At 44.4% G+C, this 13201-nt stretch overlaps 1 protein-coding gene across 6 annotated transcripts in view; it reads right to left on the bottom strand.

The window, feature by feature from the left end:
- The window catches only part of Zfat (zinc finger and AT-hook domain containing), a 175582-nt gene that overhangs the window by 76922 nt on the left and 85459 nt on the right, over positions 1-13201 (bottom strand). For all 6 annotated transcript variants that reach the window (XR_013423768.1, XM_078016678.1, XM_078016677.1 and 3 more), the window contains one exon: positions 11370-11543. Coding sequence is in view for 5 of the 6 variants with exons in the window: in XM_078016678.1 (XP_077872804.1) it covers positions 11370-11543 (174 nt within the window). In the remaining variant the exon portion in view is untranslated. The remainder of the gene's footprint in view (positions 1-11369; positions 11544-13201) is intronic.

Here is a 13201-nt window from a genome sequence, read left to right as displayed (position 1 = left end):
AGACATGCTGAGTCCCCATTTTCTGCTCCTGAAAATAAAGGCAATCACTCCTTGCTTCCAGGACTGAGGTGGCCCCCACCTTGTGGCAACTGCAGGTCCAACAGGCAACCTGTTGTTTCCTTTGTTTTATACACAACCTCACCTGATCCATGAGCTTCCATGAAGCCGATCCCAGCTGTTCAGTTACTTTATAAATAGAGTCCTAAGCAGAAGTAAGGAGGAATGGAATGGGAGAAAAATCTTCACCGGTCACCTTTGGCTTGCGGCATTAGAATTCCATCAGAACAAAGAGATGGTGATGGAAAATCCCTTCTGATTGAGGCTCTTGTTTGAAATGACTGTTAAATCAATCATCACTGAAAAAGCAAACTTTATGTAAACCTCAAATTTGAAGGGGCACTAAAGTACTTAGAGGAAGAATTACCATAAATTCAAACTGTTATTAGTAATAACAACTAGAGGCATAAAAGTGAGAGTGCCTCCTATAACTGTTTATTCAGGATTACTTAAAAAGGTAGTATTTTGCATAAGTAAATTTTCAGCAGTTTTCAGAAAACTGACTACACTTTTTTTTTTTAAATGAAACTGACATTTACCCTTTTTCAACAGTGGTATTCTTGAGTATTGTATATTGTATTGTGTCCTCCTAAAGACAGACATCTGAATGAGGAGAACTTTGATCTTTCTTTGATGATATGGATTCATTGCTGCTGACATCCCCTCTTGACGTGTACAGTTTACAGCTGCTGGGCATGTGAGGACCGTGGTCTCCAGAACCAAGGCCAGGCAGCTGGGCTCCAGCTCCCCCTTAGTGCTAGCCCATCCCAGGTGGTAAGCAGATAATGCCCCACAGCAGCACACCGACATTCAGGCCCTAATCCCTGGAACCCAGACATGCTACTTCACACGGAAATCAAGTTAAAGATCTTGAACTGAGAGAGGATCTCAGATTGGCCAGGTAGGCCCACTGAAATCACAAAGGGAAGCAGGAGGGTCCAGGTCAAGGAGATGTGCTAATGAAGCAGGGGCAGGGGGGGTTGGGTGGCTCTAAGCCAAAATATACAGACAGCTCTGGATGCTACAAAGGATGAAGAAAGAGATGGCCCTGGGGTCTCCAGAAGGAAGATCACCCCCACCCCAAATCAGACACCTGGTCTTTGGACTGCGACCACCAGAGCTATGAGATGATCAACTTTTGTTGTTCTAAGCCACTGCATTTGGGGTGATCTGTTCAGCAGTCACAGGAACACATTAGCAACAGGGCTGAGGAAGCACCTGTTCCAGGCTATCCTGGCAGGAGGCCTTCCAACAGGGCCTGCCTCCTGAATCCACTGTTCTACCCAGCATGCAGAGGTTCACCCAACATGCAGAAGTTCACCACCTAGTGTGAAGGAAGCATCCCAGAGGCGACCCAAGGAGCAACTTGCTATGGGCGCTTTGAAAACACAACTACATTGTCCCAGCATCTGTGGTAACTTGTGCAATGGCAAATCAGAACAGCAATAGCTATGGCAACAAAAATACAGTTTCAGAAGTCTCTGTACTTCAGGAGCCAAACCTCAAGCAAATGCAGACTCTGCCTGATAATTCTCTGTGATTAATGCATCAGTTTTGATACAAGGAGGAATGGATCTGCATGAGACTTGGCACAGAGCCAGGTAGGAGAACTGGGAGGAGGAGGCGCCAGGGCTGGCTTAAAGTGACAGACACTGAGCTCACATCTGCACCCAAGACCCCTCCACCCGAGCAAGTCTGAGGTAACCTCGTCTTACTCGACGGTTCACTGTAAATCAGCCCGAGCTATCTGTCCATCAAGCTTGCACGGTGCATTTCATAGTATGAGTGCAATTATTTCCAATTGGTCAGAAAAAAACTGTCAAATAGAGTGCAAGTGGACCCACACAGAAGGCACCTATAAAATGGGACCCTGAAATCAGCCCCACCGGCCCCACCATCACAAAGACACAAGCCTATGGAGACGAGCCACAGAAACCCAGTGTTTCATCCAGCGGCCCCACTCACAGCCCACCCTTAGCCCTCTGCTGAGGTGAGTGGGAGGAAGGATGGGGACAAGGGTGCTGCAGAGAGACCGTCTCACCAAAGCAGGCTGGTTGCTCAGGAACCCTTTGCTTCCTGCTTCTTGAGACAGATTTTTAGAAGTGGCCACGGGATAAGTGGGGCTACTTTACCCCAGAGTAATTTGGCTTTTAAGGGAGAGGAAAGGGAGGGGGTAAAATCTCCACACTTTTTCTTCCTAGACTACTTCAACTTGTAGCCACGGTATATTTTATTATGAATTGAAGATGTAAAGGCAACAATATACTTCCTCCACTCAGACCTGATTTCCTTTCTCAACTCTTCATTTGTCTAATTATTACATATTATAAGAGTGCTTAAAACCTGGGTGACTCTTCTAAGTAAGTTTTACCAGAAACTCCTTAACTACAGTGTATGAGGAAAGGCTGGACTGGAGGAAGTAGAGACCCAAAGGATTCAGCCCTCAACTTCAAAAGCTTTTCACTGCATGATTAGAGAATTCTCGTTTCATCATGTGATATCAAGCGCTGCACAATTCAGCTCCCTCAGTGGTCGTGGGTGGGCAAAATCACGTGTGAACCCCCAGACTACGTCATGTGTAAGCCTTTTTAAAGTCAAAAGGGGAAAATGTGTTACAACATAATTTTTGCATTAAATCCTTGCACACTGTTAGTATCTGATCAGGCCCTTTACAGATCCATTTCTCTATAAATATTGCCTGGCAACCCTTTTTAAGTGAAACCTTCACCCAGAATGGCCTTCCTAAGGTACAGTAATAAGCTCCTTTGGGAAACAGAAATGCAATAAACAGGGATACATCACTTTAAATAAGCCAATAAATATGAAAAATTAAGATTTGCAAGTTGGTAGAGGAGAAGTAATTACTCGATTCCTTTTTACTTCATTAAAAGATGCCCAAGAAGATTCATTTAATAGTGGGTTCCTCAACCATATTTTAAAAATATATAATTCACAAGAATTTGATTTAACATAATTATCTGAGAAATGAAATGGGATGAAATAATTGGCACTTTTTGAGTACTATTATATCCCAACCATTTTATGCAGGGTATTTTACATTTTTTTCCATTTATTCACTCTTATAGTACACAGAACATGTACTATAAGCCAGGTGCTCTTCTAAGAGATTAAAAAAAAGGTACTAAGAGATTAAAAAAAAGAAAATGTAATTAAGTCAAAAATCCCTGCTCATCAAGTTTACAATCTAGTAGAAGACCGAAAAATCATGACTCAGAAAACTCAAGAGTACATTGAGAAAGGCCTAGGAGAAACGGTAAGAACATGGATGAACATGAAGTGTTGGCAGAAGAGTTCCCACGGTTCAGACAACAGAAAAGCCAGGTAGAAAAACCAACAAGGGAATGTGGAGGGCTGAGGGGTGCCGAGACTCTACACCCACGGAGAACCTAGGGAAGAACTTTCCTGGAATAGGACTCTTCAGTGAAGACCTAAAGGCAGGGTCAGGGTGTCCACTGAGACAAGGGGGAAGAACTCTCCAGCTAGGAGGGAGGACCCCAGCCAATGCCCTATGCGTACCTGGCAAGTTTAAGGGACCGAGAGGTGAAAGATGTAGGTGAGCTGAGAGCTGGGCAGAGCAGAGATGAGGGCAGAGGGCATGTGGGCAGGCTGCAGGGCCACCTAGGGCTTAGGGAGGATCTGGGCTTTGACTGAAATAAGCACAGATATAAGAAAGGTGACGAACTCTGGAGTGGGACCTTGACCTCTGCTTCAGCACAGTCACTGGCCCTATGCTAAGAGTAGCCCCTGGAAGGGGAAGTGAGAGAGCTGCCAGGAGGTGGCTGCTAGAATGGAGGCAAGTGTGTCTCCCTCTGCAGGTGAGGACGATGGTGTTTCCCACCCCACAAGGTCATGCTGGCTCTTCAACTGTATACTTCATCACTTCTGACGTACACATTTTTCACATTTTAGTATCTGGAAACTGGAAGGTGCCTTAAAGTCGGAAAGGTTTGCAACTGGTTCCCCCAGTCAGAGCCAGTGGCACCAGCACCCTGTGAGCAGGTGTAAACTTGATCTGATGATATGAGCATATCGTCACCTCAATTAAGTTACACATACCGGTGTCAGTATCTGTATGGAATTTGATTGCATTCTGAAATGCCTTCACAAAATTTTTACTTTAAGGGATGGCAATGATCTCAATGGCAGAGCACTTGCCACGTTGAAGGTGCTGGGTTCAATCTTCAGCAACACACGTACACACACACACACACACCTGTTCTAAACATGAATGGTTATCACGTCCACCAAAGTCAAAGACAAAGCTCCAGGGCATGAATGAGTGAAGCAGGTATTCACACCTGAGGCAGGACCCACATGTTTTCCTGCAAAGCAATAACATCTGAAAGGAAGCTCATGAGAGCAGATAGAGCTGAGTTATGGTGAGTCACAAGCCCATGTGGCAAAGGACAGCCTGCTGCACCCAACCCAAAAAGGTTCAACTGAAAGGAGCAGAAACTCCCAAAGCCCTTGGAAAAGAGGACAGAATGAGGAAGCAGTGAGAAGGAAAAGCATTTCATGCTCTCCTGCAGGATCCGAGAGCACCAGCAAGAGACTCCTAGAGTGGGCACTGCAGCCTGGAAGAGCATGCTGGAGACAAGGGCAGGCATCTCTGGGTGCCCAGGGTGCCCAGGGCGCCCAGGACCACACAGGGGACTGCAGACACTCGGTAAATGGCCAGAATCACTCAGAACAGTGGGAACATAATTCAGGAAGTAATTCAAATTACTTCCCTATGTTTCTTTTCTATGTACATGAGAAATATATGATAAAATAAGTGTATGTTTAATTTTTTTTAAAGAACGAAGCAAGAGTTAATATCCACTTGGACGAAAAAGGATATTGTGAGGTGCTGAGAAGCAGGAGAATCCTGGGTTGTGCTGAGAGTACTATAAAGGATTCACCTAGAAGTAAGCAGGGATCAGCCAAATCCACCCTGCTTCCTGCTTTGTGCAGTTATAAGTTAAAAATGGCTTTTACATGTTTTTAAAAAGATTTATAAAGACAAAAGCAAAGGGAAAAGAAGATATTGCAGAAACTGTCTCTTTAACAAGTCTGGCAGCCCCTGGGCCACAGAAGCCTGGGTCTGGAAAGGAAGATCCGCAGCCAGTTGAACAGGCCAGTTTGAGGAGCCCCTTAGATGTCTGCCTACAAATATCCAGAGGCAGTTACAGTGGCAGGTCTGGGGCCTGGGGCCTGGGCTGGAAATACAAGCTTAGAAGCCCTCCACATAAACGGAGTCTAAAGCTGAGACTGTGGAGAGGGAGAGCATGGAGCATGGGAGCACACCAAGGAAATCACCAGGGACAGAGCCCTGAAGCCGTCCAAGAAGCAGACAGGAGGACAGAACAGGAGGCTGGCAGGGGCAGCCAAAAAAAGCAGGAGAAAGCTCAGGGAGCATGGGGTGCAATCTGCTCATTGGAGCTTCAGACCCCTCTGGCACAGGTGTGTAACTATAGGGTATGAAACTATCCTCACTTGATGAGGAATGAGGCTCAGAGAAGCAATCTAAACTAAGTCAACTTGCAATAAGTAGCAGATAAAGACCCAAAGCCAGGCCTCTCCAGCTCCACTTACCACCTGTGGCTTCTCTACAGAAGGACCTACGAAATCATACTGATACAATAAATACAATAAAAACCAAATGATCTCTGACAGACTCTGAAGCAACATTTACTGTTAAATAAAAGGCTGACGATATGGTTAGAGGCTACGGGCTTCCGCCAGGCAGCCTAGGGATCTCTGTACACACAGTTCCTGGTGAATACAAAGCTCAGCACAGATGAAATAGAGTATCTCCCCCAGAGAGGAAGAGGAAGGCATTTTTCATAACTTGCCTGAAAACTCCCAAGTTTATAAAAGAAGTAATAAATAAATGAGAGAGCTAAAAAATATTGATAAAAATTAAAAGAAAATGAAATAAAGTAATGTAAATGTGTATAATAAAATTCTGTTAAAGCAGTATCTTACAAAACAATGACCTAGAACAAAAATCATTGAGACAGACCAACATTTCAGAACCAGACCCTACATCCTAGGGAATCTCAGTTCTGCAAAATAAGTCTAGAAAAACTGATTTCTCTATAAAGATGCCAGATTGATAGAAAAACATGGAAAAGGAGGTTCCTACCACACAGCACACTGAACTTCATGAATACACAATTTAATAAATGTTATGAAACTGAGACTGGGGCAAAGAACAGGCAGCCAATTATCAAAGAAAGGCAAATGGATAGATAACACTCCACATCAGCCAGTTGCTAAAAGCCTCCAGGGGAGGGGAGGGATCAACTCCTGCAGCTGTCTTGCTGCCTTCTGGTCACCATATAGGCAAGATAAGAGGAGGAGGAGGCCCAAGAAAGGAAACCAGAAATCTATAAAAGGGCAAGACACTCCCTCTCACTAAGACACCATCTCTGGCCCTCTCCTCCTCTCCCTCCCCAGCCTTCTGTTTCTTAAATAAAATTGACTTTTTTGCTCTTGCCTCAGCATTTCTCAGTTGTTTATCTCCAATATCTGGGAAACATTACCTGATCCTTATTTTCAAGACTGTTATTAGCTGGGGGCTCTGCCGGGATTGTCACTGAAGTAAGCTCCTCTGCACCCTACATTTTTCTGAGGTATGCCCTTCTGTCTCTTTCTGGAGGACAATAATGGGTACCCCAAGCTAATTAAATACAGGTAGTGCAAGACCACATGCTGCAAGGGAATCCAGGGCCTAGGTGTCTCCTAATCACCTATTCTCTGCATTAGGCATGTTGGGTTCTGCCAAAGCCATTTCTCACTGTCCCATCCAGGCTCATAGCACATCTGGCATCAATAGACAGTGTCCCTAATCCCAGTTTGTCTTTGGCTACAAGAAAAGAAAAACAACAAAGGGTTGACACAACTGCAAGATTCTGGCTGGGGCCACTAGCTAAGGGATCTTAAAGATTTCTCTGCAGATCTCCTCTCCAGCACCAGAGGAATATGCTCCACTATAAGTCATTTTCCCATGGGTCCTCACATTTGGAAGTTTGTGATGACAAGAAGACATTAGACATTTGCTGCTAACCCTCAATCCTGCAGGGTCTGTCACAGGGCAGACTAGAGTGCCTCATTCACTCTCACCGAGGAGGCAATAGTAAATCAGGCAAGACCACGTGGCCATAGACGGATGTTGCTGATCGTGAGAAGCTTGTTGGGAGACAACCCTAACAAAATGGAGTCTCCTCTGGTCCAGGAGCCTGGGTTCTATTTCTCATACTCAGGTGGGAGCTTCATTCCCAACAGTTATGCCCGGTTCACCACTAAATACTGAAAGGTTGGGATTCAGAGTGAACCACACACGCTCAAAAAGTGCCTCATTTTCGTCTGATAATTTTCTGCATCCAAACCACCTGGGGGAACAGACTCCGGTCTCCAGAGGAAACATAAACAATAGCACCACACCTTAAGAGAAAGAAAAATTGGTTAAAATTCCCTATATATGAGGTTTTGCTTCTCAAATTCAGAACATCAGCTTTCCTTACTTCTTAGATTGTGCCAGATCCCTAATTCTCTCAGACTTGCATATGAAATGTAAGCTATAGAGGCAATCATCCAAAACTACTTTTTAACCAAAGTTCAAAAAAAGAAAAAGAAAGGTGTCACTTTTAAATTCAAGCTGGTGTGGGACCTAAATGGTTGGCATCTTACCTGCTCTTGCACTCTACCACCTGCTTTCTAAACAGGTTGCTCCCTAAACACTACAGCACAGAGAGGCGAAATAGGATGGTCCCATATGTACAAGTCTTCCTTACCCTGAGACTCTTTACCTGAGGATGTCAGGATTCTCACATTCTTCAAATAACTGGACATACTCTAATCTCACCCAAAAGTGCCATCTGATCTGATAAAGCGTTCTGCATGCTCCTTTATAGAGTAATTATGGACATGTCATTGTTTTAGAACTCCTGTTTAAAATTTTCTATATTTTTGAGCTTTTGGTTTTATAGTGAATTGACATCTGATCCTGTGTGCCTAAGTTAATATATTTTTCTGATAAGTTTTATTTTATATAACTATAGAAGTTTTTAATACTCTCTGTTCAAAGGTCAATTTTTCAAGGATTAGCTCTCAAATACATTGGAAAATCTCCTTTCACAAAATCATAAGACAGACACAGACATGGTGATTTTGAGAATAAATCTGATAGCCATCAAGAACATGTGGCACTTGAACCCTTGATTTCAGTGTCCACAATGGCTATTGGAGTTTATATCTACCATTTGCAGCTGTACAAACCTGCCCTATATTTAAGTCATAATGTAAAAGTCTGGGAGGCTCCATTTAAATTTCTAACAGGTTAAAAACAGATTACTAACAGGTTACTATTAGATAGGTTACTATTAGCATTGTCTTCAACCTGTGGAGATCTAACTATAAAGAGCTACAACATCTACAACATCTTTGTTTCCTGAATGTTTATTTATATGTGCATACCTATGTATTGTATTGTTGTGTCTACACATGTGCCTGTGTCCACACATCATGAATATGGTATCAAAATTGGTATATAAATGATCACTCATAAATCAAAATTTAAATGAGAAATGGACCAAATACCTTCCAGTTCTCGTGACTTCAAAAAAAAAACTTCAATTTAAATTAGGTAAACAGATGAGAGTAAATATGTCTTTAAAATTATTAACTCACAAGTTTTTCTTGGTGGTCAAACAATTTAAAAAGTTTTAGTTTCTATATAATGTCTAGAATGTAATATCTATTGCCTCCAGGATTTTGCTCCAACAGGGAAGAGACAGCTAATACTGTTAACTACACTTGTCTGATATCTTAGTTTTTACTGTTAAAAATTAGTAAATCAGTTTTAACATCTATGGGATTAATCATAAATGTGTTTGTTAGCAAAGTTAAAGTTCTAAAACATCATCTGCTAAGTATAAAATCAACAACTCTTGACTTCTTAAACTCCAGAAGGTAATATATTGAAACATTAAATGTGTTTTCATAAATTGGTAAATGGAAAAAGGGGGGCTGGGGATGTGGCTCAAGCGGTAGCGCGCTCGCCTGGCGTGCGTGCGGCCCGGGTTCAATCCTCACCACCACATACCAACAAAGATGTTGTGTCCGCCGAGAACTAAGAAATAAACATTAAAAATTCTCTCTCTCTCTCCTCTATCACTCTCTCTTTAAAAAAAAAATGGAAAAAGGCTTACAAATGCTTTGGTTCTGTGTCTTCACTATAAACCAGGTTACTATTAGATATAATTATACATACAAAGAGTACAAAAGTTTTCAATTGAGGTTCAATTAAAGTAATATAAAAACAAACTATTTCTTCTTATTAAAGTAGAATAATTTGTCTAAATTCAGAAATCTATAAAGGGTCAAGACAACCCCCAACTCCCTCAGGCACCAGCTCTGGACCCCTCCCCTCCAGAGGAGTCGGAGTCTCAGTCTCTCTCTCTCTCTCTCTCTCTCTCTCTCTCTCTCTCTCTCTCTCTCTCTATGCTTTTTTGATTTTTAAGACCATTATCAAACTAATAATTACCCCCCAATGAGGAAAGTTTCTTTTATCACGTGGGTTTCTCACATCCTCCCTCTAAGGCAACACTGGTGATCCAGGGCCCACCTGAGCAGACACCCTGGCCATTGCACAGCTTTTTTCCACACAGCCCAGATCCGCAGCCACGCCTGAGGCCACTGTGCCCATTCCAGTCCCCATGAATGCCTCCTTACCCTGCTACCACAGCGCAGGGAACACTCCAGACTCCCGGCCCTGGGGACAGCTGCTCTTCATGACTGAGGATTTCAGCAAGAAATGTGCAACCACGTCAAGAAACATGATTCTTGCTGAGATGTTGACAGACAGGAGAGATAAGTAAGGCTACTGATTGAGGAGGTACAGAATTCACACTCAACAGATGGCCTTGATGCCTTCACTAATCACACCTGGCTGCTTAACCCTCATAGTTTTTATTTTGAATATGGATGACTGCATGCAAATAGGACTGTACAAGTTTTCTCCCTTCACCAAGCCCTTGACCAATCACTTCTCGGAATCCCAGTCAACCCACAGCCTCTCCCCTCAGTCCTTCAAGCTCAACCCAATTCCTGCCAAGGATCCAATCAGTGCACACACTACAGGACTGATGCTCAGAACATGCACACAAGGCACGACCTAACAGCTATACTATCCCCTGAGTTCTGAAGTTAACCATCACTGCTGAGAAATTTGACCTTCACAGGAAACTCTATTTTTTGTATATAATTATGGAAAATTTTATAAGTAAAATTTATAGATCTGGAGTATTCACAAGTCCCTTATATAGCTGGGGTTTCTAAGTAAAAATTACAGTTATTTAAGGCCTTTTGTGGTTTAGCTACCTTTTTCCTTAGAACAAATCTCCTTTCCTGGGTCCAGCCCATGCCAGGGGACACATTTCAGTGCTGGGCCCCTCCACCCTCCTAGATTCTTACCCTGGTCCCCAGGGCTCCAGAGGCCCTCCCACATTCCAGTACTCATCCTCACTGTGGCCTCCCGGCCAGCCCCCAACCCACCCAGCCTCCCTGAAGGCAAGAGCTGGGTCTTGGAGAGGATTTGGGCTTTAAATCAGCACAATTACTGGCCTATCCTGACAGAGGACCCTGGGGCAGAAGTGGGAGAGCTGGTAGGAGTTTGCTGCAAGAACACAGGCAAGGTGTCTTCTTATGTAGACAGGGAGGATGGTGCCTACAGACTAGCACCCTGAGAATCTACCATCAGGATTGGCACACACATAATCAGCCAGTGGTTCTCAAGGAGTGAATGAAACCAAGAATCCACCTGGTATATTTCACAAAGTCAAGTCTTTAGGTTGAGCCTCATTCTGAACTGAACACAGGAGCCCTGATGTGGCTTGGATAAAAAGGGCACAAGCTTGAAAAATCAAGCCAGGTGCAATCAGAGTTGCCTCTTTGGGCCCCCAATCTCCAGGTGGAATGGTGGCTAAGGAAGGCAGAAACTCTCTGAACCTCAAGGCCTTCTGAGGATGCCTCACTCCAGGAAGCTCTCTCCCCCACATCTCTGACACACCTGCATCCCAGAGTGTTTATCCTGCACCTTCTGGAAGTCAGGATTGTTCCAGCTCAGGCAGGGGACAAAGGAAGACAGGCCAGGACCTTAGTGCACCTTGGGAAGATCCACTCTCTAAAACCACCTCTGTTCCCCCACCCCCGTGCACCTGCCCCAGGGACACCACGGCCTCTGCTGGGCTTGGCAGGGCAGTCTCAAGCCACAGATCTACAGAGCCCCACTGGGGTCCCTGGCTCACCATCAGCAGTGTGAAGTAGCTTGTGGCTCTTCAGTGTTCCTTTGGATTTGAATTTCTTGCCACACATGTCACACAGGTGGGTCTTCTCAGTGCTGTGCCGATTCATGTGAGCCTTGAGGTTGCTCTTGCTACGAGTTGCATACTCACACAAAGAACATTTGAAGGGCTTCACACCTACCAGGGGAAAAAAGTATATATCATTTTCACATACACACCTGCATGTGTGTGTGTATGAATCCAAAGGAACAGATTTATACTGACAGTGTCCATCTGAACAAGGAGGCACACTTGCTCCTCCTGAACACGCTCCACACTCTCAGTGCCAGGCTCTTCCCAACCTGTCCCTCACATAAGGATGCTCTTTCCTGCTGGGAAGCCAAGTTGCCTCCCCCTGCTGCCTTCTCTGACCTTCTCACATAGATTTCCCACCTGTCAGGGTTCCCAAATCCTATAACCCTACTGCTAGAATGTTCACAGCACAATACTGAAAGCTATTCACATCTGCATTGCCCCGTAGTCTGGGAAATCCCAGGGGACAGAAACTCTGAGACACTTACAGAGCAGACAGTCATTAAATTCAATTGAACTGAGTTAAAATGAACAAAATCAAGGACCCCAAGGGCCTTTGCAAAAATCAATGTGATTGGGCACTCAAAATCGAATGTGAAAACAGACATTAATTCATAGGATTAACAGCTTTATAACACCATTTTGGGGCCAATGACTCAAACTGTAGGAGCACCTGGCATCAAACTATTCCTTCATTCAACAAATATCTATAGGGGACCTACTTTTACACTAACCTCTGAGGGCTAATCTTGAAACTGAGAGGGCTTGGTCCCTGCTCCAGCTGTCCAGTGGGAGATGCAGACAAGTAAACAGGCCATTATAGCACAGGTAATATTTTATGAGGGTGAGGGATAGCGGGTTCCCTAGCCCTAAACACAGGGTAATGCTTGGCAGGCCAGACATTTTCACCCATTGTCCATAACATCTATGACTTTGGAGTTGAGAAAATGGAGGCTTTAAAGAGGCTGTGGGATGTGTCCAGGAGCAAAGACACTTATGGGACTAGCATACTTCACAGTCCACCAAAGCCCATCATGGGGCTGGGGTTCTGGAGATAACAGTAATAATCTAACCACAACCATAATAGGCTTCATGACCTTGAACTAATGCTTAGATTACGGACATCATGTTTGTAAGTGATAAGACCATCAACCACCTCCCAAGGAATCTCTGGCTGCTGGCCTGTGTTCTGGGCAGTTCACTTCTAATACACCTGCATGAGAACAGGCTGCAGTCTGGTCCCAGCCTGGTGAGCAGTCTTTCTGGATCACATGCTGATCCAGTACCCTGACCAGGCTCTCAAACATCAGTCGCAGCTACGGACAGATCAGCAGTATCATCACCAAGGAGAAGTCCACACAAGAGGAATACACTTCATAAATGTGAGAAGAGTTGAATTATATTCAGGTACTATTTAACCAAGTGTTCTTCTAAAAGGTTAAAGAGCTCAGGAATGCAGACAGAGGCTCTCTCACAGTCCTAAGAAGACAAAGTCCTAACTTCTGTTCTTCATCTTGAGAGGAGTGAGGAGAGCCACACTGCAGCTCAGAGACTCTTCACCCTCCCAGTGCCCGGCTGTGCCTGGATGGCTATGTACCTCTACACCCTCATGTCACGTGTGGTCAAGGAAGAGGTGCAGCTGAAGTGGCCAGCCTGGCTATGAAGACCTTTAGCTTCCCCGTGAGGCAGCCCCACTGGGAGGGACCAGATACTGCCTCCTCCATGCTCCTTTGCTCTTACCCGCAGGAACCAGTGTTTAGAAC

The sequence above is a fragment of the Ictidomys tridecemlineatus genome, chromosome 7 (genome assembly GCF_052094955.1).
Source record: "Ictidomys tridecemlineatus isolate mIctTri1 chromosome 7, mIctTri1.hap1, whole genome shotgun sequence".
Classification (NCBI taxonomy): Eukaryota; Metazoa; Chordata; class Mammalia; order Rodentia; family Sciuridae; genus Ictidomys; species Ictidomys tridecemlineatus.
The sequence above is the reverse complement of the archived record's forward strand: the minus strand, read 5'-3'. Positions and strand labels throughout refer to the sequence as shown.